The sequence below is a fragment of the Balaenoptera ricei genome, chromosome 5, assembly GCF_028023285.1.
Source record: "Balaenoptera ricei isolate mBalRic1 chromosome 5, mBalRic1.hap2, whole genome shotgun sequence".
In the NCBI taxonomy this organism is placed as follows: domain Eukaryota; kingdom Metazoa; phylum Chordata; class Mammalia; order Artiodactyla; family Balaenopteridae; genus Balaenoptera; species Balaenoptera ricei.
The window spans coordinates 105,009,381-105,031,668 of record NC_082643.1 but is presented as its reverse complement, the minus strand read 5'-3'; the positions used below and the strand labels follow the sequence as shown (position 1 = coordinate 105,031,668).

At 48.5% G+C, this 22,288-nt stretch overlaps 1 protein-coding gene and 1 long non-coding RNA gene across 2 annotated transcripts; one reads left to right on the top strand and one right to left on the bottom strand.

Moving 5' to 3' along the window:
• Nucleotides 1-13,578: 13,578 nt before the first annotated feature.
• On the bottom strand, nucleotides 13,579-16,635 carry LOC132366588 (uncharacterized). The gene is made up of 3 exons (XR_009503472.1): nucleotides 16,445-16,635; nucleotides 14,797-14,869; nucleotides 13,579-13,805 (listed from the first exon to the last, which is right to left on the bottom strand). It is a non-coding gene; the product is annotated as an uncharacterized LOC132366588 (long non-coding RNA).
• A 50-nt stretch (nucleotides 16,636-16,685) lies between these two features.
• Nucleotides 16,686-17,264, top strand: LOC132366587 (NF-kappa-B inhibitor-interacting Ras-like protein 1). Its single transcript, XM_059924181.1, has one exon. It carries the CDS (start codon nucleotides 16,686-16,688, stop codon nucleotides 17,262-17,264), a length of 579 nt encoding a protein of 192 aa, XP_059780164.1.
• Nucleotides 17,265-22,288: the final 5,024 nt, after the last annotated feature.

The window sequence follows — 22,288 nt, the reverse complement described above, 5'->3', positions numbered from 1 at the left end:
TCACCGTCTGGGGTGGATTCTGTTTCCTCCTGAAACCCGAGCCCTGCCAGCCTGTCACATTCTCTGCTGTGTCCAGCACCTAGGACAGTGCTCCGAAAGTAGTGGGCGCTCAGTAAACATTCTTCACAACGAATTAGCTAATGAATTAATTAGCAGAAGAATGAATGGAAGGAAATCAATATGCTATTTAAAAGAATGAATAGATAAACGGATGGAGCAAAGCATTTTGTTTCCTTGAAAGAAAAAATGAGTTAAGCAGATGAGTTAGCTTTCATGGAAGCATAAACGGAAAAAAAAAAAAAAGTGAACAGAATCCCTGGGTTTCTCTGAACTGTGCGCTCAGTGGACCACTGAGCCTGTCTCCTCCATTGGCTCTCATCCTGAAGGTTAAGATTGCAGGAAGGTCCTCCCAGGCAGATGCATACAGAGTCTGAAATCCCCTTGACCTTGGAGCCCCAGCTGCCGGCCCCCCCTTCCCGGCCTGACTGCACACTCTCTGAGGTTGCCCATGCCGTGTTTAGGCTCACCCTCTGTCTCGAAGCAGCAAAGACTCTTACTGGGCTCAAGGAAGGTCCCCAGAGCCCATGACCCTGCACCACGGAGAGGGGATGCTGTGTGTCTCTCCAGTAAGGGGCCCTTCCTTGCTGAGCAGGAGCCCTGGCTCCTGGGGACCCCCGCGTTCTCCCTGCTCCCAGCCAGACAGCAGTCATTTCTGTGGCTTTGTGACAACAACTCTAAGGGGGGAGAACCAGCAATGGATTTGGGATGGAGACCCACAGACAACTTAGCCCTTCAAGGTGGGCAGTTGCCTTTCTGGGTCTCCCAAAGCTTGGGCCAGGGCAAGGGGACCAGGGAGAAAAAAACAGAACCACAAATCCAAGTGCCCCTGAGCCCAGAAGGCGCAGGGAGCGGGGAGTGGATGTGGATGTGCTTCTGCAGCTGCTGCCCTTTGCTTCTATGTTCCCCGAGAAGCAGCTGCTCAGGGTGGTTGAGCTGGCTGAGCCGAGGCACCTCCTCTGTGGGATCGGGGTCTGAGATCCCCTTGACCTTGGAGCCCCAGCTGCCGGCCCCACCTTTCCAGCCTGGTGAGGTCTGGAGGAGGTCAGGAGAAGCCAAGTGCTCCCTCTGGGGAGGGGCAAAGGGGCAGAGCAAGGGAGGGACAGAATCAGGGCCGACACCAGCTGATGTCACTGTTGGGCCCAGGCCTGCTGCTAGAACACTCTGTCTAACTTTTACAGCCCTGACCCTGCTCCCGGGGCTATAAACGTGCCAGCAGCGGTGCAGCGGGCTCGTTCCCTGGGGAGCAGCCACAGGTGAGGCTGCACATGGACACCTATTCGCCGCGTGTTGCCAAGCAAGCTCTCCTCTGGGAAAGAAATCCCTCCGTCCATTCATTCATTCATTTGCTTACTCGGTCATTTATTCAACAAAGGTTTCCCGGGGACTTCCTAAGAGGCAGGCCCTTGGTGAGTTGCTGGGATACAGAAATGAATCAGATAAGGTCCCTCCTGGAAGGAGCTGGCACTCATAGGAGGGAGACAGATGCACAGCAGAGAAGTGTAACAGTGCGGAAACTGTCCGTCTGTCCATCCACCTAGCGGACATGCACCGTATGTGCACTGTGGTCCAGGCGCTGTTCCAGGTGCTGGGATGGAGCAATGAAAAAACACAGCAAAAATTCCTGTCCTCATGGAGCTGACATTCAGGGAGGGAGAGAGAGATCGTAAATAAAACACATAAGTAGATGATGCAGTATATTAGAATGTGAGAGATGCCATGGGGATAAAAATCATTAAAGGAGGGAGATGGGGGTGTAGGGTGGTGGGGATAAGGAGATAGCAAATTTTTAAAAGATGGTTCTGGAAGGCATCCCTGCAAAGGTGACATCTGAGCAAAGACTTGAAGGAAGGGAGAGGGTGAGCCACCTGGAGCACTGGGTTGTCACAATCGTCAGAGACCCAAGGGGCTACCTACCCCCGCAGCCCAGAGGGAAAAGCTCTCTGGGTGGGAAGGAAAAGAGACTTCCAGCAGAAGGACAGCCAAGGGAGAAGGGCCAAAAGGGTGAGTAGCTACCGGAGTGTAGACTGAGGGGGTGGGGAGAGTGACGGGAGATCTTTCCAGAGAGGTCGATGAGACAGGAAGATGGGATGAACCCAGGTGCTTGGACTGGGTCCTGTTGGCAAGGGATTTGCTTTGAGTAGTGGGATGGTGAGCGATGGAGAGATGAAGATGCTGATACTAGACCACTAACCAGCTTCAGACCCCAGCTCCACCACTGGCTCTGTGACACTGGCAAGTCACTTAACCTCTCTGAGCCTCAGTTACTTCCCTATCTGTAAAAGACAAGAGTCACAGAACCCACTTCACAGGACCAAGTGTCTTAGAACTGTGTCTGCATCATTTATTCCTCCGAAAGAGCAAGGAGGGCCCGGGCCAGCCTGGAGGAAGGGAGGCGCATTTGAGAGCTTGCAAGGTCTCTGATCACATGTCCTAGAGCAGGACGTTTGTATGTAAAGATGATTTATCCCTTTGTTCGATGCCTGATTCCTAAGCACTAGCCGTCTTCCAGGCAACATGCTGGAGATACAGACATGGATCTGCCCTCTGGGGTTTGCAATCTGGGTGTAGGGGCATGGATTCCAACATGCACCATCCTGGGTAGGCTTGCATAGAGTGTGTGGAGTCAAGGGGCAAAGCCTGACTCTGAAAAAACCTAGAACACCAGAGAGGGCAGCGACAGCATGACGTCGGTCACTGCCACCACCTGGAGAGTTCCTTAAAAACAGATTTCTGGCCCCCACCCAGACCCACTGATTCTGAAAACCCAATGGGAAGGTCTAATAAACTATCATTCAATGTGCCCCAGGTAATTCTAATTATCAGCAAAATTGGCAAATGCTGATCCAACACAACCCCCTCTTTTTGCAGACAGGAAGTGTGGCGTCCAGAGACTTGCCCGAGGATGAGCAGCCAGTGAATAGCTGAGGCAAGGCTGGAAATCAGAGCCCTCGCATCCCCATCTGCATTCATTTCCTAGGGCTGCATGACAAAGCACCACAAACTGGGTGGCTTAAAACCACAGACATGTGTCCTCTCACACTTCTAGAGGCTAGAAGTCTGAGACCAAGGTGTCAGCAGGGCAAGGCTGTTCTCTCTTGAAGGATCCAGGGAGCATCTGTCCTGTGACTTTCTCTCACCTGCTGGTGTCGCTCGCCATCCTTGGCTTACAGCCAAACAACGTGTCTCTGTCTCCATCCTCACCTGGCCTTCTCCATGTGTGTCCCCTTCTTGTAAAGACATCGGTCATCTTGGATTAGGGCCCACCCTACTCCAGTGTGACTTCATCTTAACTAATTCCATCTGCAGTGACCCTATTTCCAAATTAAGTTCACATTCTGAGATACTCGGGGTTAGGACTTCAGCATCTCTTTTGGGAGACACGGTTCAACCTGCAACACCTCCAAGGCTTGTGCGTTCCTCCCACTGACATATTTAATGGTTATGAGCCTCCTAATTCCGGGAAGATATCAGGGTACCGACACTAAAATTAAATGGATAAAACAAGACTAAGGTAATAAGAAATAATGAATAAGTAATAAAATGGAAGAGGGGACATAACTGTAACAGATGCTTGGGCTAGAGACGGTTTGAAACCACTGATGACTCAAGTTCACTCTGAGTGTCTGGACTCCTGACTCCCCACGGGAGTTATCTTTACAGGAATGTGGCCAGGCGTCTGGAAAGGACCCCTTCAAGCAAAGGGAAAGTTGATGATGTGAGAGTGTGTCTCCTGGACCTTCTGAACTTAAAGATGTTACCCCCCAAGGCTGTTTCACATGTTGTTCTAGAAAATGGATGAGATAATGCAAATTAAATAACTGGGATAAATAACATTTTTATAAATCGTTGCAACTTACAAAAGTTTTTCATGTTTATTAGCAGAGATAATCTTCCCCAGAATTTTGTGGGGTGGATGGGCTCACACCTTACACTCACAATGAAAGAATGAAGGACAGAGAGGTAAGTCAAGGCCACAAAGTGAGTTGTAAATGAGTCACAACTAAACCAGCTTTCCTGGCTCTCAGCCCAGGCCTCTCCCCACTATTCCCCCCATGTCAGCAAGGCTTTAATGCTCCCCACCACTCTTTGCATGCTCAGTCTGCAAAGTCATCATAATCGATCAATCAATATGTGTGTAAGTAAATGGCTATATTCAATTAAAATATTATACATTCTGGTTACTACTTGATTGACATTATCGCATCTGTTTTCAACAAGCTATGAAATAGCCTAAGCAGACATCAGCTCCAAGGCTGGAATAAAGTCACAGGCCACCATCATCCCAGCCCTGTGGGGTTCTTGTACTGGATGGTACTCAGAGAAGATGCTAGAAGGAACAGAGGCCACTCCCAGCCCCCCTTATGGGCTCTAACCTCCCCTTCCAACATAGCTTCCTTCCAGCTAAGAAAGACCACCACTTCCTGGAGAGTTCTCAAGCCAGAGTACATGGGGCTGAATTGACTTGAAAGGATCCTTAGAAAGGTATTGAAGAGAGCTGCTGAAATGAATAGGCTGGGCTCTGTAGCTAAGCTAGAGTTTGGAACCCAAGCAAAGATGGAAATCAATACATACTACATTTGTCCTTTGACAAGCAATGGATTGTTATTATTAGGAGCTTATCCTGTGCTAGACCCTCAAATAAATTTGCATGTCATCCCCCCGATCGTCCTGCAAGAATCCATTTTTTGATGAACACGCAGAGACACAGAGAGATGAAGTGGCTTGCCTGCTGTCAAAGAGCAGAATGGCGTGTTCTGCTGCCTTTGTGTGTAGCCTTTTGCCAAGGGTGTCGCCCTGGTGCAGAGGTGTCCCTCCTCAGTCAACCTCTCCAAGCACTTCCTGGGACCAGGCTGTGGGCACAGCAGGGAGTACGTAGGTATGGAATTCTCCAGATGTTCACACCTGTGTCTTCTGGGCAGCAAATATTGAGGTACTAGATGTGGAAAGTTACTCACCATCCTGCAGGTTACCGCCCAGAAACACTCCTGCTAAATGCACCCTTGAACCATGCTCCTGCATTGGGCATTCGTGCCGCTTCTCTGTCTCCCTTCTGTCCTAGGGACTCGGGTTGGACTTGCTCAGAGAAGCCTTACCTCCTGCACTGAGCACGGAGTTTCCCCAGAAAGCCCCTCAGTGCACCCAGAACTGCAGCCTCTGTGCCCCTCACTGCCCTGGGGTGGACATTGGCTCAACACCTCCCAGAAGTCAAAGCGTGACTGGCTGGCATTGGCTGGCCAGCATCCTCCCTGCTCTGCTATTTGGCAGACCTTGGAGTATCTCCCTTCTTCCTGAGCATGGCCTTGACCTTTATAAAATGAATGGCTCCTAAGTGCCCTCTGAAGGACCAGGACCAGGGCCAGGTTGGCTGGTGAGAACAGGGATTTTTCCAAGCCTGCCCCTTGGGATTCTGATTTAATGGATCAGGGATGGGGCAGGGCATCTGAAATTTAACAAGCGCCCACCCCACTTCACCCCACCCCATCCTGAATGATCCTGATGTGCAGCCTTCAAGCAAATCATCAGCTTTTGAGTGTTTCCCAAACTTCAGCCTTAGCTGGCTGCCTTGATGATGTGTTACTTTAAGCAGAGTTATTTATATTTTGTACCCAGCTTTGCCCTGAGACAGTGGTTCTCACCCTGGCTGTTCATTAATGCCCCTTGGGGAGTGTTGTATAAAACCCAAAGCCGGGCCCCTCTGAGCTGGAGCATTTTAAAACCTCCCTGGGCAGTTGTAAGGTATGGCCAGGGTTGAGGACCACAGCCTTAAGTATGATATGCATGGAATCTACTAGATATTGAAACATATGCATAAATGCTAACATAAGAGCATGCTCGTCTACAACCAACCAAAAAGCATCCTGGGTTCTGTGCTTTGAGAAACCCTGGCAGAGGTGGCTATCATGCCTATTTTACAAATTTGGAAACTGAGGCTTAGAGGCTCCCAAATGCTGACTCTTCTAGAATTAGGACGTTACTTGCAGAGAATTCAATTTCAGCCACCCAGCTCTAAACATCATGCTTTTTCTGCCCGGTCAGGGGCAGAGAAGTGAGTGGTCCTGCCTTCCAGGGGGTGGGATTGAGGGGTGATGGGACTCACTCTGTGTACCAGTTTGGAACACAGGCTAAGATGAGGCTTTTCAAAAGACCCACCTTGCGAATCAAGTGTGTTCAGATGTATGCAGAACTCTGCAAAGAGTCTGGCTTTACCACGCTCACCTCGTGATTAATTCCCTCTGGTTTCTTCTGAGATTAGCAGAAAGGAATAAAGTTTTACTACTGTCAGAGAAGCCAAGCTCTAATCAGCATTAGAAAGATCAGATTTGTCATGATTCCATCGTTAGTGTGGCTCATAGGCTGACCCATGACCTTTAGTTCCTGGCAAAGCCTAATTATAGGAAATCTGTGCTCAGTTTGAAAACTGGCTGCCTGTTTACTGATCCAATCTAATTAGCTTTAGATTCCCTGACCGCCTCAAGAGCAATGAGCTGCATCTTGTGTTCACCAAAGCGAGTAAGGAGAGGAGGCCTCCCTGTTCCCGGGTAGCCCGAGGCAGCTGTATTTATAGTCTGATTCTTCAAGGGGACACAAAATTCCCATCTTGATGGGCACAGTAGGAAGCCGGAAGGGATTTCCCAAATTAATTTTTTTCCTAAAGACAACGAGTGCTTCTGATTACGAAATCCTAGCATATCAGTCCTAGCCATGATGGGATCAGAAGAATCATGTTACAGATCTTCCTTTTAGAAGCGAGGTCAGAAAGGGCTCAGAGGGACACGCTGGTTCGCAGAACTGGAAGGGGATGATGCCACACGTCCTGAGGCTGACGTCATTCCGGATTCTGAGCACTGCGGATGCTGAGATGATAAGGCTTAGCTCCTGTCCCCCAGGAATGCGCTATGGATGGGGAAGTGGGTCACAGACATGCACGGAAGTTTCCAGCATATTCTAACAGCGGCAGAGGTGGGACGCCAGAGAGGAGGCATGTGGCTGTGTTGTTTGATGTTTACCCATTCTTGTATTCATTTATTCAGTCATTCATTCATTCATTCATTCATTCAACAGTACGTACCAAGCATCTATTGCATGTCGGGACCACACTGTTCAAGGCATCATGGACCCAGAGCTGAACAAGGCAGAGAAAGTCCCTGTCCTCCTGGCCCTTCACACAGTGGCTAATCAGACAGGAAACAAGCATGCGCTTGAATGGATGTTTAGGTACAATTATGGAAAACTCTAGAAAGTGGTGTAAGGTGGTATGAGAGAGAATATCGGGATTCTGACCTAAGCTGAAGAGTGAGAATTAACCCCACGTGGACGTAGGTGGGGTTGGCAGTGGGGCCTGGTGAAAGGAGCAGCGGGCAGGGAGGGCCAGGGCTGGAAGGGGCTTGTGTGTGAGGGTCTGAGAGACCAGCGTGGCTGGAGCCGCAGCCGTGGGGTTGGGCAAGTCCTGCCTTGGAGACAAGGTTAGGGAGGCGGGGTTGCATCCTGAGAACAAAGTATTGAAGGTTTCTACATGTAGGTGGGGGGTTGAGGGTGACAATGAGGCGGGCTCTTTACAGAGGCCTCTCAGACAGCCCATATTGCTGGGCTATTAGCGTTGGGGGGAGATTCGAGGATGGTGACCGAGTGGAAGCAGGAAGACCCAATTTAGTCCATACAAGGGGTGATGGAGGCTTGGACCAGAGTGAGGTTAGGAGTTGTGGACGACTCATGAGGTGGTTCCAGGGACCACAGGAGACCCACTCGTGCTGAGGCCCGCACACACGGTCTGACCCACGGGAACAGGAGACCTGGCTTAGCCACTGTCACTGTTTAGCCCGTCCTGCCCTCAGACCGTGCCGGACAGGCGACCGTTACCCTCCTTCCAGCTCTCCAGGAAGCCTCAAGGGAAGACAGCGCAGCCCTGTGGGCAGCGGAGGGACTTTTGGCTTCGGAGACACACTGAGCCGTTCTGATCCTGCTGACTTAGCTGTGTGACCCTGGGCAAGTTGTGTAAACATGCTGAGCCATGATTTCCACTTCGAGAAAGGAAATGGGAACCTCTCTCTGCAGGTCGAGGGCTGCAGCAAATGAAGATGCGGTGAGCCAGGCCCTGAGGGGAAGCTCGCTAAACCTTAGCCCCCTCCCTCCATCTTTGGTAGCACATATTTCTCTCTCCATCCTCTTCCAGGGCTAAAGAGTCTCTGAATATCTAACTCAACTTCCTCTTCTTGTCCTGTGCTCCGTGAAAATCAAATTTCTGCTCTTAGTGGCTTATTATAACTGCCTTGAGTCTGTGACGTTAGAATATATTACTGGAAAGAACTAAGATGGTTTGTCTTGCAATAGATGGGATAAGCAAGTGAGTCCACAAAAGAGCTGGCCCATGTCCGGGTCTAGAGACCAAAGAGAGGCTGGGGGCTTTTTTTTTTTAATTAATTTATTTATTTTTGGCTGCGTTGAGTCTTCGTTGCTGCGCGCAGGCTTTTCTCTAGTTGCGGCGAGAGGGGGCTACTATTCGTTGTGGTGCGTGGGCTTCTCACTGCGGTGGCTTCTCTTGTTGCAGAGCACGGGCTCTAGGGCAAGCGGGCTTCAGTAGTTGTAGCGCACGGGCTCAGTAGTTGTGGCTCGTGGGCTCTAGAGCACTGGCTCAGTAGTTGTGGCACATGGGCCTAGTTGCTCCGTGGCCTGTGGGATCTTCCCAGATCAGGGCTCGAACCTGTGTCCCCTGCATTGGCAGGCAGATTCTTAACCACTGCGCCACCAGGGAAGCCCCTGATTGTAGTACTCTTTGTAAAATGGAGAAACTAAGCTTAAAACACTTGGTATCCATGATCAAGTCCAAATTCCTCAGCCAGATATGCACTAGCATTCTCTGCTTGGTCTCACTATCCATTTCTAGCCAAGAAGTAACAAATGAACTATCCCTCTCCCCTCCCCAGTCCCATGGCAGACATTATTAATGACTCGGACTACTCTTCCCACTAAGCCCAGATTCAGCTTCAGAATCCTTCTCAACACAGCACCACAAGCATCAGGGGCACCCAGGCACCTGGGTGGGAAAGGGCGTGCCGCCCGCCTGTCCTGGCAGCTGCCTCGATGCTGCAGTGTGAGGGCCACAAACTCGGAGCCTGCGTGCACTTACTCCTTGCCCTGCCTCCTCTACCTACTCACCGCTGCCCAACACCAAGTTGCCTCCTTCCTAAGATGGTCCAGCGCAGCCAAGAGGCATGAATGATGCCTTCATCTGCTCGAGGATTCTGCCCCGGGGCTGCCAGCACCAAGTTCCTCCTGAGCCCAGTGCCTCTGGAAGGAACTCAGAACGGCGGCGAGCACACCCTTCACTGATTTGTTTTTTAATCACAGGGGATGAGAGCTGAAAAGGGAAATTATAAACATGGGTTAGGCTTTATTCTGGACAAGCTTCTGCACCAAGAATTCCCATGGCCTGGTTCAGCAGAGGCCGGGTTCCTCTGAAAGTTTGTCATTCTTAAAATATGTATGTGGCGAAGCCCCTAGATGGTCAAATCCTTTCTCCATCCCTAAGGGGCTGAGTCTTCCTTGTTGGTTATCCAAATATGGCTGTTCTCTGATTTCATTGTCAAGGCCTGTGTCCTACACTCATCTACTCAATTATTCAATCAGTCATCAGTACTGACACCTACAGCGTACCTGACCGACCTGGGCTGGTCCTGGGGACACAGCGGTGGACAAGCCACCTGGTCCATGCCCTTGTGGGGCTGACTTCCTGGTGCTACCATCTGAAATCCGGGATGAGGCCCATCCAAGCGTTTCCCTTGAAGAGCCATAGGACCTCCTGTTCTTAAACCCGAGGGCTCATGTCACCCCAAGCCCTGGCTCCCTACAGATCCCTCCATCCTTCTCAGGGGTCTCCCCACCCCTTCTCACGGCTCTCTCCACCTCCATCCCCGGGGACCTTGCTGTCTTCTGTGATTCTTTCCCCATGAAGCCTTCCACCAGTGCCCACTCCCTCTCCCCAGTCTACCCCGCCCCTATCAGTCCTGACAGGCACCGCATAGCTTTCCCCACTGAGTCTTCTCCCGGTCCCCACAGGGACACAAACGGAAGGAGGATGACAAACTGGGAGAATCAAGGACTCACACAAGATAGAGACAGCAGGGAGTCCATTGAAATATATATTCGGTGTATGTTTTTTTTTTCAAGTTTAAGCCATTTAATTCATTAACAACTTTAAGTGAAATGCACACAGGAGGAACTGGTTCAATTCTCTCCTGTCAGCTGGAACATTCTGACGCCTCTGGAGGGGCAGGATCTCCCGGGTGCAGCCCAGACCTGGAGAAACCACCCAGCGTTTGCCTTTGGTGGTGGCAGGGAGACCACGGTCAGAGCCAGTCACCTGGTGTTTTATGTGGCTTCATTTTCACAAGCCTGTAGCCTCGGCCCAGGGGCAGCCAGAGCCCAGAACCTGGGACCCGATGGGTTGCACTCAAATCCCACCTCCTGTCCCTGCTGCCTGTGATTCCAGACAAGTCCCTTCACCTCCTGGGGCTTCTGTCCCGTGATCTGTAAATAGGGGTGAAGACCATGAGACCAGCCTCACAGGAGTGTTGTGCGGATCGAGCCAACACGTGCGCAGTGCTTACGATAGCATCTGCTGCTAGAAACGCTTGATAACAGGCGGGGAAATCGAGGCTCAGAGGGGAGGCTGTCAGCCCGAGGTCACACAGGAAGACAGAGGCAGAGTGCCCCTGAGCCAGTTCCCTCCGCCACGCACTAGCTCCTGAGGCGTGTCAGAGGCCACTGGCTCTCACGTGAGGGGTTTTCTCTGTACCTGGGCATGGGGTCAGGACACGTAGGAAAGCTCCAGTGTTGCTGCTGACCTTTGACCCATAGGGACCTGGGATCACTTGGCTTTGGACTGACTCCACCGTCAATCTCAGCACTAAAGCCCATCAATCCATCCCTGAATTCCTGAACCCTGGTCCAGCACGGGCCCTATTGCCTTCTTTTAACATGTTGGCCTCACTTTTTACCATTTGCTTTTGATGATCTGGGCCCCACTCCCCGAAGAACACTGCTGGCCTGCAGATTTCTGAGGTCCAAGGCCTGGCCGCTCTGAGAGGTGACTTGCAGAAGAGCAACCTCAGCACCTGGGCTGGGCTTTGTCTGCTGCGCCACCAAGATCCCTGGTGTTTGCCCTCGGTCCCGCGCATCAGCTCTCTCCAGTGACTCAGCATGCGGCCAACCTAAGTCCTCCTTCCCGCACCTGATGCCCGGCTCCCCCAGTGCTGCCTGGTTGCCCGTGGTACCCTTGGTCCTTGACCTTTGGCCCTTGACCCTTGGCCTTCTCTCAGCACCAGCAGGTTCCCACCCTCTTGGGGAACATGAGCTGTCAGGAGTTCGCCTGGGATCAGCCCGCAGGGGTCCTAGGCCCCTCCCCTCGGTCCCTGCTGCTTGACCCTGAGCCACGATTGTTTCTTCCAAACTTCAGTGTCTGCATCTGTGAAATGGGAATAACAACAGAAAACCCCACCACACCGGCTGGGAGGGATTCTTCGATCCTCGGGAAAGCTCTCTCTGTGACTGCCTCGGACAATCTATTGGGACAACACCAACGATAAGTGGTAGCTGTTGCTTTTAGACCAGAGTTCACAGTTAGTCCAAATATTTCCATTTTCACACTTTTTGTAACAAAGAAGAAAAATATATGTAGCATAACAGTTACAAGCACAGAGGTGAGAGCTAGCAAAGTTTGGGTTCTACCTCTTGCCAATTGCGTGACCCTGCACAAGTTTCCTTAAATCTCAGTGTTCATTTCTTCATCTGTAAAATTGAAAAATGATATGTAACTCACGAGCTTTGTGTCAAGATTAAAAGAGATAACGTATGAAAATGTCCTCTCCCAGTGTTGACAGAGAGTAAAAAGAAATCCATAAACAAGGTCATCACTGTTACTATGTTACCACTGTGTACAGGTAATTCCATATGGTTGTTTCCATACTCTATTTATACTTTGTCGGCCTTTTTCCAATTTATGTTCCAGAATATTCCCATCATCATTAACATTATTGTACTGACTGTATAATAGTCTGTCTTTTAGGTGCTCATATGTCCTTTAACCAGTTGGTCATCGTTGATTTCCTTTTTTCAATATTACAAACAGCTCCGGAATAGACAGACATATGTGGGCAAATAGGTCCTCCAACATTGCGATTCTTTCCTTGAAATAGATTTCACGAAATGGGATTACTGCATCAAAATGCAATGCACAAGCACAAAATGCAACGCACATTTTTAGGTTTCTTGATGTACATTGATATTTTGGGTTCCAGAAAATTTATACAAATTTGCATTCTTGGGGGTGTATACGAGGCTGCATGACACATCACTCCCTCCTCTGACTTACTAAGGAACAATCTGAGCCTCTCGAATCAGTTCTTTCTGCTCCCGCGTCTTGGCACTCTTGTTTAGGGACAGTGCCCATTTGTTGAGTCATTCACTCATTCACTCATTCATTTATTCATTCAATGCTTAATTCTCAGTTTTCATGTTATTTGGCCTTTTTTTCTTTTTTTAAAAACAGCTTTGTTACAGTGTAATTTATATACCACAAAAGGCACCTTTGGAAGTGTATAATTAAATAGTTATAGAGTTAGGCAACCACAATCTAATTTTGGAATATCACCATCATGCCTGAAAAGAAACTCATGCCCCCTTACAGACACTACCCCTCCATGTGCCTCCCCAGCTTTGGCAACTTCTAATCTAAGTTCTGTCTCTGTAGATTACAGATATGCCTTTTCTGGACTTTTCTTATAAACAGGATTACACAGTACATGACCTTTTGTGTCTGGTTTCTTTCACTTAAGCATGACATTTTTGCCGTTCGTCCTGTCAGCCAGCGTCTTCTTGATAAACCTTCTTCACTTGGCTTGCAAGACACTGAGGTTGTTTGTTTCCCTACTACCCTAGTTATTCCTTCTCCTGGAGCTGGGACTTGGGGCAGTAAGTGAGACATTCACCTTGGGAGCAAAATCAAAGGAGGTATTGAAAAATTCAGTCATCGAGATAAATAATATTTAACACAGTATTTCCAAAAAGTCAAAATGAACAAAAAAACTCCATGAGGAACAAAATATCAACATTTTAAATAAAGGCAGGATCTAGTGGGGGTTGAGGGGGAGGTTAGTGGGGTGCGTTTTACGAGTGTAGAATCGGATCCTGAGACAAGGTTTTCCACACACATTCTCTGAAAAACAGCCTTTGGCATCCCGTGGCCACTCTCCCTGCTTTAATTCTTCTTCCTAAACCTTTGTTACCCCTCGTCTGTCCCATAAGCGTTTATTTATTTGTGGAGTGTGCGTGAGGGCTGATGCATTTCAAAGAATGAGGCCAGATGTGCAGGTGCAGCCACATCAAGGAGCAAATAGTGCCTCTATCATTTGGATTCTTCCCTTAGAATAGATTTCAATAAAGGAGCTACTGTGTCAAAATAAACCCAATGCACAGTTCTAAGTTTCTCTTTTTTTAAAAAAGTATTTATTTATTTATGTTTGCTGTGTTGGGTCTTCGTTGCTGCGCACGGGCTTTCTCTAGCTGCGGCGAGCAGGACTACTCTTTGTTGCGATGCGCAGGCTTCTCATGGCGGTGGCTTCTCTTGTTGAGGGTTCTAGGCGCGCAGGCTTCAGTAGCTGTGGTGCGTGGGCTCAGTAGTTGTGGCTCGCGGGCTTAGTTGCTCTGCGGCATGCGGGATCTTCCTGGACCAGGGCTCAAACCCATGTCCCCTGCATTGACGGCAGATTCTTAACCACTGCACCACCAGGGAAGTCCCTCTAAGTCTCTTGACGTCTGTCAATGTTTCACATCAGTGTTTCACCCAAGGACACAGAGAATATCTCCTCCTCTCCAAAGAGCACGTTGGATGATGAACTAAGAATCCTGACCTTTATTCATAAGCATGGAGGGCTTTTAGACAAAGGAGAACTGTGGTCCCCAAATCAGTATCAAACATCCGATCACGGCACCAGAGAGAGGAGAGGATGCACTACAGCAGGGCTGACGAATGATTTCTCTAAAGGACCAGATGGTTTACGGCTTTGTTAGCCATACACTCTGTTGCTACCACTCAACTCTGCCACTGGAGCGTGAGAGCAGCCTGAGTTGTGTACATAGATGCGTGTGCCTGTGTTACAATAAATAAATAAAACTTTATTTACAGAGACAGGCAGTGGGCCAGATTTGGCCCATGGGTCATAGTTTGCTGCCCCTGTTCTAGAGTGTTCATGTAAGCTCATGAAGTCTCTGACTTAACGCTTAGTGCAGAAGCAGCCTGGGATGTCCCTCGGAACAGTTCTTAGCAGGAGTGCTTTACTAAGAACTTTCCCCAGACAATGTAAGTGCCACTCACAGGGCACCCTCACCCATGTGCAATGAGAGCTTTGAGGAAGGATGGATGGCGGGTGGCGAATGAGTACGTGAGTGAATGGACGACTATCCATCAGTGAAGAACAGCCGAGGACACAGGGCAGAGGGAACTGGGGGGCATGCAAAGGCTGTTCCACGAAGACGACACTTCCTCTTCCTCTACCTCTGTCTCGAGGAGTAACACCATCGAACCCCCCGCTGCTCCAGCAGGATAAGAGCTAGCTAACCTGTCATCCTCCTCCTCCTCCTGGAGCCCCACGTCCAGGTGATCCCATCTCAGAGGATGTCTCTACCTGGGTTCTCTGCATCCCCACTGCCATTCTCCCAAGCCAGGTTCTTGTCCTGTCCCACCTGGACATCAGCCTGGCTTCCGGTCTCCAGCCTCCTGTCCGATTCGCTATAGTATCCTCTGGGGTAACCTTTCCTGAAGGAAAACAGCATCGTCAGTTCTCTGCTCGGAAGCCTTCAATGGCTCTCAGCTGTTTCTAGATTAAGTCTCCACTTAGAGGAAGAAGGAAGAAAATAAGGCAAGAAGGAGGGAGAGGAGGAAGGAAGGGAGGGAGGGAGGACAAGCATTCAGGAGAGCCCGTCCTGGGGCAGCACCGTGCCAGCAGCACCCCTGAATTGTCTCACTCTCCCCTCACCCCTCACGCCTGCCCCCATGACACACGAAGCCCTCACAGTCCTGCCCGGGCTCTGCACCCGCCTCTCCCAGCCAGACGTGCCCTTCACCTGCCCTCTTTTTTTTTTTTTTTTTTTTTAACATCTTTATTGGAGTATAATTGCTTTACAATGGTGTGTTAGTTACTGCTGTATAACAAAGTGAATCAGCTATACATATACCTATATCCCCATATCTCCTCCCTCTTGCGTCTCCCTCCCACCCTCCCTCTCCCACCCCTCTAGGTGGTCACGAAGCACCGAGCTGATCTCCCTGTGAGATGCAGCTGTTTCCCACTAGCTATCTATTTTACATTTGGTAGTGTATATATGTCCATGCCACTCTCTCACTTCGTCCCAGCTTACCCTTCCCCCTCCCTGTGTCCCTGTGCTCTCTTCTCTTCACCTGATCGATTCCTACTCATTGTTTTAGGATTTGCCTCCAATGCAAATTTTCCAATGTAGCCTTCAGGGACAGCTTCAGGCAAGTTCCGTTTCCCCCTGGAGTCAAGAATGCTCCATTCCCATGCCTGGGGCCAGGCCCAGAGTGGACACCCAGCCAACAGAGTGGAATAGATCAATGAGATCAGCTTCTATTTTGGAGAACTGATATTGATCAAGATTTAATGGTAATTATTTGTTTGTTTGCTTGACTCTTCAAAATTAATCCTTGAGTAAGCCCATCAGTACCTAATGCCAAGTGAAGAGACTGAAAGAGAAACAGCACCTCACCATGCCATTTAGTAACCTGATTTCCAGGTTTCCTGCTCACTTCCCAAGGGAGAAAAGCGACCTTTGAATACCTCTCTGTGCAAGTGCTTTCAGTGTTGTCTGGTTCACCCCTATGACACAGCAGCACTGTCATTCCCATGTTATGGCTGAGCAACCTGACTCAGAGAAGTCAAGTAACTTGTCTTAGGTCACACAGCCAGGAATTGGACTGATTGCCCTCAATCTTTCCCCACACCAGGCTGCTCCCAGATCCAAGAGAAACTAAACTGCCGTTGTGGTGCTCTCTCTCCATCAATGTGGTAACACTACAGAGCCACACTCCCCTCTGAATTTTATAGGAGCAGGGGACAGGGGAGGTCTCCTAAACCAGCCGCTGCCTGTTGGCTTTCTGGCCTTTTAGAGGGTCTCGTGTTGGAAGAATCTGGAGAGGAAGAACATGATCTCCAGCACCAGAAACCCTGAGATGGATTGGTTTGGAGTCTCCTGAAAGCATTGTAAGCAAGAGGCTTCTTGATGTACAGTATCCGGTGGCTGTTGATCTAGCCACAGACAAATCTCAGTTCAGTATGGCCTTTGCAGCGGTTAAATAGATTTCAGGTCGTCCTACCTTTGTGGCTTGAGTGGGAGGGAGCTGAAGTCCCTCCTCGAAGACAGGGCTTAGGAGTGGAACCCTGACTTCATGGCATCATGGACCCAGGTTTTCGAGACAGACCCCTTGTGTGCTATAGCATTGAAGCACCACCGATGATGATGATCTCTCCCTTTGGGGGTTGGGGGTGTCAGCCCCTCAGATCCTCTGCTTCTCACCATGACTATTAGTTGTTGGCTTTCCAACATCCTAAGAGAAGATGGGAAAGGTCTGTAAGGTTGTGGTTTGTGGCTTGTTATCTGTGGGGAAAATGGCAATTTTGGAGTGGCTCCTTTATGGGAATCATGCTGTTGGAATGGAGGACTGTGAAACAATGGAAGATGTGTATATGGCTTCAGTGGAAACAGATCGGGGAGCCAAGGAACAGTTACATCTTTACGACACCAGGGGCCTACAGGAAGGTGTGGAGCTGCCGAAGCATTATTTTTTATTTGCCGATGGCTTCGTTCTTGTGTACAGTGTGAATAACCTTGAATCCTTTCAAAGAGTGGAGCTTCTGAAGAAAGAATGTGATCAGTTCAAAGACAAAAAAGAGGTGGCAATTGTTGTATTAGGAAACAAAACTGACCTTTTTGAGCAGAGACAAGCGGACGCTGAAGTGGCACAGCGGTGGGCCAGGAGCGAGAAGGTGCATCTGTGGGAGGTGACGGTCACAGACCGCAAGACCCTGATCGAGCCCTTAACCCTGCTAGCCCGCAAACTCTCCCAGCCCCAGAACAAAGCGAGCTTCCCTCTGTCTGGGAGGAGAAGCAAAGGCAACTCCAGCTCTGAGAACTAAACCCTAGGGTGCACAACTGTCCCTTGAATAGTGACTGCCTCGAGGTGTCCGTGAACTCATGTAAAACAGGCCATTTCTATCTAGCTTTGGCCCTTAGGAAACCCCTAGGGAAGTAATTTAAGGCACTTTTAGTTATAATTCAGTTACTATTGCCTGACATGAAGTAATATATTTGCATTCTCCTTGTTTCAAACTTGTCCCTGAAAGTAGCACCTTTGTTATCTATATTATGTTGCATTTGTCAAGAGAATAAAATAAAGTTTGGGTGGTGTGCACATGTAAAAAAAAGCACCAAGGCAAAGATCAACAAACCCACTCCTTCCAGCCCTGGTATTAGGTGAAATGCCGACCAGAGCTTTTATTAGAATTGAAAATCAGACTAACTTTCCAAATACAGGCCTTCTCTTTTCTTGGCTCCCAAGGAAGCCAAAAAGGAAAAAGAGAGACCCAGCCGATGCAGGCTGATGGGAAAGGGGGGCAGCCCAGAGGACTGTAGAGTTTTCAGATGTATGAATAATTTGAATAAAAATCATTAGCAACATGCCATTTCTTCTATGCCAAGAATAGAGTCCTCCCTTTATAAATATCCTCAGGGGAGCGACTGTGATGGATAGATGCTGGGGTTTGTAAAGGTGGGTCAATTTTACTCAGTGGGTGCCAAGGCGCTTGATAAATAAACCGACGATTATAAACCATCCCTTAAAAAGTCTGGAAGGAAATACAGGAAAACATTCACAGTAGTTTCCAGGAATGTGCTAGTGTTGTTTCCTTCTCCTGTTCTTTTTTTTTTTTTTTTTAATTTTTGTAATCATGAAAATATGTTAAAGTGAAAATTTAACTTTATTTTAAAATAAGTGCTTACAATGACTTGCAGCTTTTGAGTTGCCTCCCAATGTGATGCAAAACAGCCTATACAATTTGCCAGACAATCCTCTGGAAACCATTCAGTAGTCTCATTTGATGTCACATGTTCAGATCCGCTCTGCTAATATGTAATTTGAAATACTTTTATTTAATTAAATACTTTAAATACTTCTCCATACTAAAATAATCAAATCAACTTATTTTAAAAATAGATACACCCTTTTATAAGATAGTTATCTAAAAAGACAAACTCAGCTCAGCCTTTGGGCAGGCGTATCACAGAGTCCTGGTGGGGAGGTTTGAATGGAGAAAGCTCAGTGTCAGCACTGTGACATGCTTTCACATTTCAGTAATTATTAACACATCCCGTGTCGCTGGCTCTCAGAATGGTATTTACTTTATGGCTCAGAAGACTTGAGCTCATGGCTTCCATATCATTTGCCTTTTGACCTACTTCACATAGGGAAATGTTGATATCTCAGAATCTTCCAGTTCAAAGTGGTTCCACCCTGAACCTGCCTCATTACCCGCATCTGAATTTCCTGTCAGCCCAGCACAAGCAAGTGACCCGTCCAGGGTAGGGAGCAGTAACTGCCATTATTTTTTTCTTTTAACCATATGTTTTCGTACATCCTATTATTTAATTTTCGGAGCAACATGGTGAGCTACTAAGTTCAGGATTTATGCTTTTATGAGTTGAATTGTGTCCCCCCAGAAAGATATATTGAAGTCCTAAGCCCTGGTCACCTATGAATGTGACCTTAACTGAAAATAAATTCTTTGAGTACGTAATCAGGTTAAGATAAGGTCATTAAGTGGCCCTAAACCAAGATGGCAGGTGTCCTTATGAGAAGAGACAGACACACACAGGGAGAAGGCATGTGACAACAGAGATGGAGATAAAAGTGATGCAGCTGCAAGCCAATGGGTGCCAAGGATCTATAGCCACCACCAGCAGCTGAAGAGGCAAGGAAGGATTCTACCCAGGGTCTCTATCCATAGGGAGCGTGGCCCTGCCGACAACTTGATCTCAGACTCTGGCCTCCAGAACTGCGAGAGAATAAATTTCTGTTGTTTGTGGTGCTTTGTTACAGCAGCCCTGGGACACCATCCAATCCCCTTTCAGCTTGTTCTATTTATGACGATCATGGACCACTGGTCACTTCATCTCTTCTCCAGTCCACCAGACCTTCTCTTCTTCACAGTCTCCTCATCTAAGTCAGATTCCAGATTTTAACTTAATAGCACAATGATATTCTACACTCTTCCTTCCTTCTTCACAGTTTTGGGCCAGCATGGCCAGTGGATTCCACCACCAACACGTGGCGCCATATGCAAACGGGGGGGGGGGGGGTCATGCTGCCGGCATCTCAGTCCACAAAGTGTTTTTCAAGCGTCCTTTGTTTTCCTGAGTCCTCTAACCACCCCATCTACCCCTCACTCCCAGCAGTTGGCTGTGCCAGATGCACAGACGTCCCACCTGTAGCCCCTTCATTAGCCTGTGCGCCCATCCCCCAGCTGCTGTCAATGTTGCTGACAAAATCCCACCACTGCTCCCTTCTCTGAAGAACTTTCCTCAGCCAGCAGGAGCACCCTGTTTGTTGGCCACCAACCGCAGACCCACCGATGACTGTCTGATACAGGGGTACAAACAGCAGGTCCCCTTGCCTTAAGGTAGAACAGCAGGTAGATATACTCATTTAATCCCCCAAAGATTTTGTGGCCATTTAGTCAAGTAACCATACCCTGAGGGGAAATAACAATAGACATTTCAAGGGCTGTTTGATACGGGGTCATGGTTGACACCGATATCCAAGGACCCAGAGCATCACCATGCCACCCCCCTCCCCGCCATTGGCAAAGGCCATACAAGAATCATGTAGTCACTATTTACAATAGCCAGGACATGGAAGCAACCTAAATGCCCATCGACAGACCAATGGATAAAGAAGATGTGGTACATACATACAATGGAATATTACTCAGCCATAAAAAGGAACAAAATTGAGTCATTTGTAGAGACGTGGATGGATCTAGAGACTGTCACACAGTGAAGTGAGTCAGAAAGAGAAAAACAAATATCGTATATTAACACATATATGTGGAACCTAGAAAAATAGTACAGATGAACTTGTTTTCAGGGCAGAAATTGAGACACAGATGTAGAGAACAAACGTATGGACACCAAGGGGAGAAAGTGGCCGGGGTGGTGGTGGTGGGATGAATTGGGAGAGTGGGATTGACATGTATACACTAATATGTATAAAATGGATAACTACTAAGAAAAAAATTCAAAAATTCAAAAAAAAAATTCAAAAAAAACAATCATATAGTCAATATAGTTCTGGCCCAGGTATGCTGCACGGTGGGTGCAGTGAATCAACAGATGCCCCCCCGTGGCAATTTCCTTGGCCCTGAATATTTTTAGGAGAGATACACCGAACCACTGGACAAAATCTCACGTTGGTTTCTTGACCTGTAAGGTGACAGTTATTACATAAGAAAGGCCAACTGGCAGGCCTAGAACTTTCACCCCCTGAGAAGACAGCAAATGAGAAACACACAACTGCTGCCACCTGGATGTAGTCCAAGTTCTGAGAAGTTAAAATATGAAGTCATGCGCATCTTAGAGTCGGTACAAAAGATCATTCTGGCAGAGAGAAGACCAGAAGTCTGGCATCCTAACTGTCCCCACTGAGCCCCCCCAGAAAGTTTATCAGATGCTTCTGATACTTAGAGCAGCAACAGTCCCAGAACACAAGACAGCTACTCACCACCTCTAGTCTCGCGCTAAGACCCCGTGTCAGAACTCCCCGAATGAGACCTTCTGAGTTCATGGCCACTTAGGAACATAATTCAAGCCACACATCATGCCCGGGAAGTTCCCACTGGCTGGCCTCTCCATCCTACCTCCCAGGTAGAACTGGCCTTTTCAGAATTTCCCCGATGTGCTGTAGGCTTTTCAGTGATAATTCCCCCAGCCTGTTTTTCCAGTCTGTCAATCAGATTAGGGCTCCTTCCTGATTTGAGTGCAATCCTCCTCCTTCCACAGGGTGAAAAGTTAATTTCCTTAATGACTAAGCGTTTCGCCATTCTGACCCAGGGTTTCTCAGCCTTGGCGCTCTTGTATTTCAGGCTGGATCATCCTGTGCATTGTAGGACGTTTAGCAGCATGCCTGCGCCTCTGCTCACGTGGTGCCAATAGCAACCTTGCACCCCCATCTCCAGTCCCTCACTCCCACCCCACTGTGACCACCAAAAATGTCTTCAGACAATACTAAATGTCTCTTGAGGGACAAAACCACCCCAGGGCTATTTTCATCTCTGTGCCCCTATTTCGGTTGGACCAAGCAATCTGTATTACTCTCCCTTAGACTGAAAATCCTGTGCTTCCATAACACTCATTCTCTAGTCATGGTTTTCCAAAGAAGAGTGGGAGTGGGATGCTTTATTTATGATTGTGTTGAACAGGAGGCCAGTTTTCGTTATGGCAGTGTATCAGTGTTCTCCAGTAAAACAGAGCCATTAGGATGTGCGTGTCTATAGCAGGACCTGACTCATGTAATTCAGGGAGGTGTAAGTCCACATCCACAGGGCAGGCTGGAGACCCGGGCAGATTTGCAGTCTAAGTCCAAAGGCAGTCTGCTGCAGAATTCCCTGTTGCTCAGAGGAGGTCAGTCATTTTTTTCTTAAGGTCCACCCATGTTATAGAGGGTAATGCTTTACTCGAAGTCCAGTGATTTAAATGTTAGTCTCACGCAAAAAAACACCTTCACGGAAACATCCAGAATGATGTTTGACCAAATACCTGGGCACTGTGGTCCAGACAAGTTGACACCTAAAATTAATCATAACAGGCATCAGTGGATGAATTAATTCACAGCAAAGAGGGGGAGGATGCACTTAAGTGCACCTGGAATTTGGGGCCAGGCTTCCATGATTACTGCCTGAAAGGTCAATGTTATAGATGCTGTACTGGGGCCATCAGTGGTTTTCAGACCTGGCCGTTACACTCACCTGCCGAGCCTTGAAAAGATGCCGGTGTCAGAGCTACCCTTGGAAAGTTCAATCCACTAGGTCTGAGGCGGGGCTCAGGCATTGATGTGTTGTTAGAGATCCTTAGATATTCCTAGTGTGCAGCCAGGGCTGGGAGCCTCTGG

Bases quoted from the DNA above. Each gene is read 5' to 3' on its own strand.
- LOC132366587 (XM_059924181.1), top strand. From the start codon at position 16,686: ATGGGAAAGGTCTGTAAGGTTGTGGTTTGTGGCTTGTTATCTGTGGGG.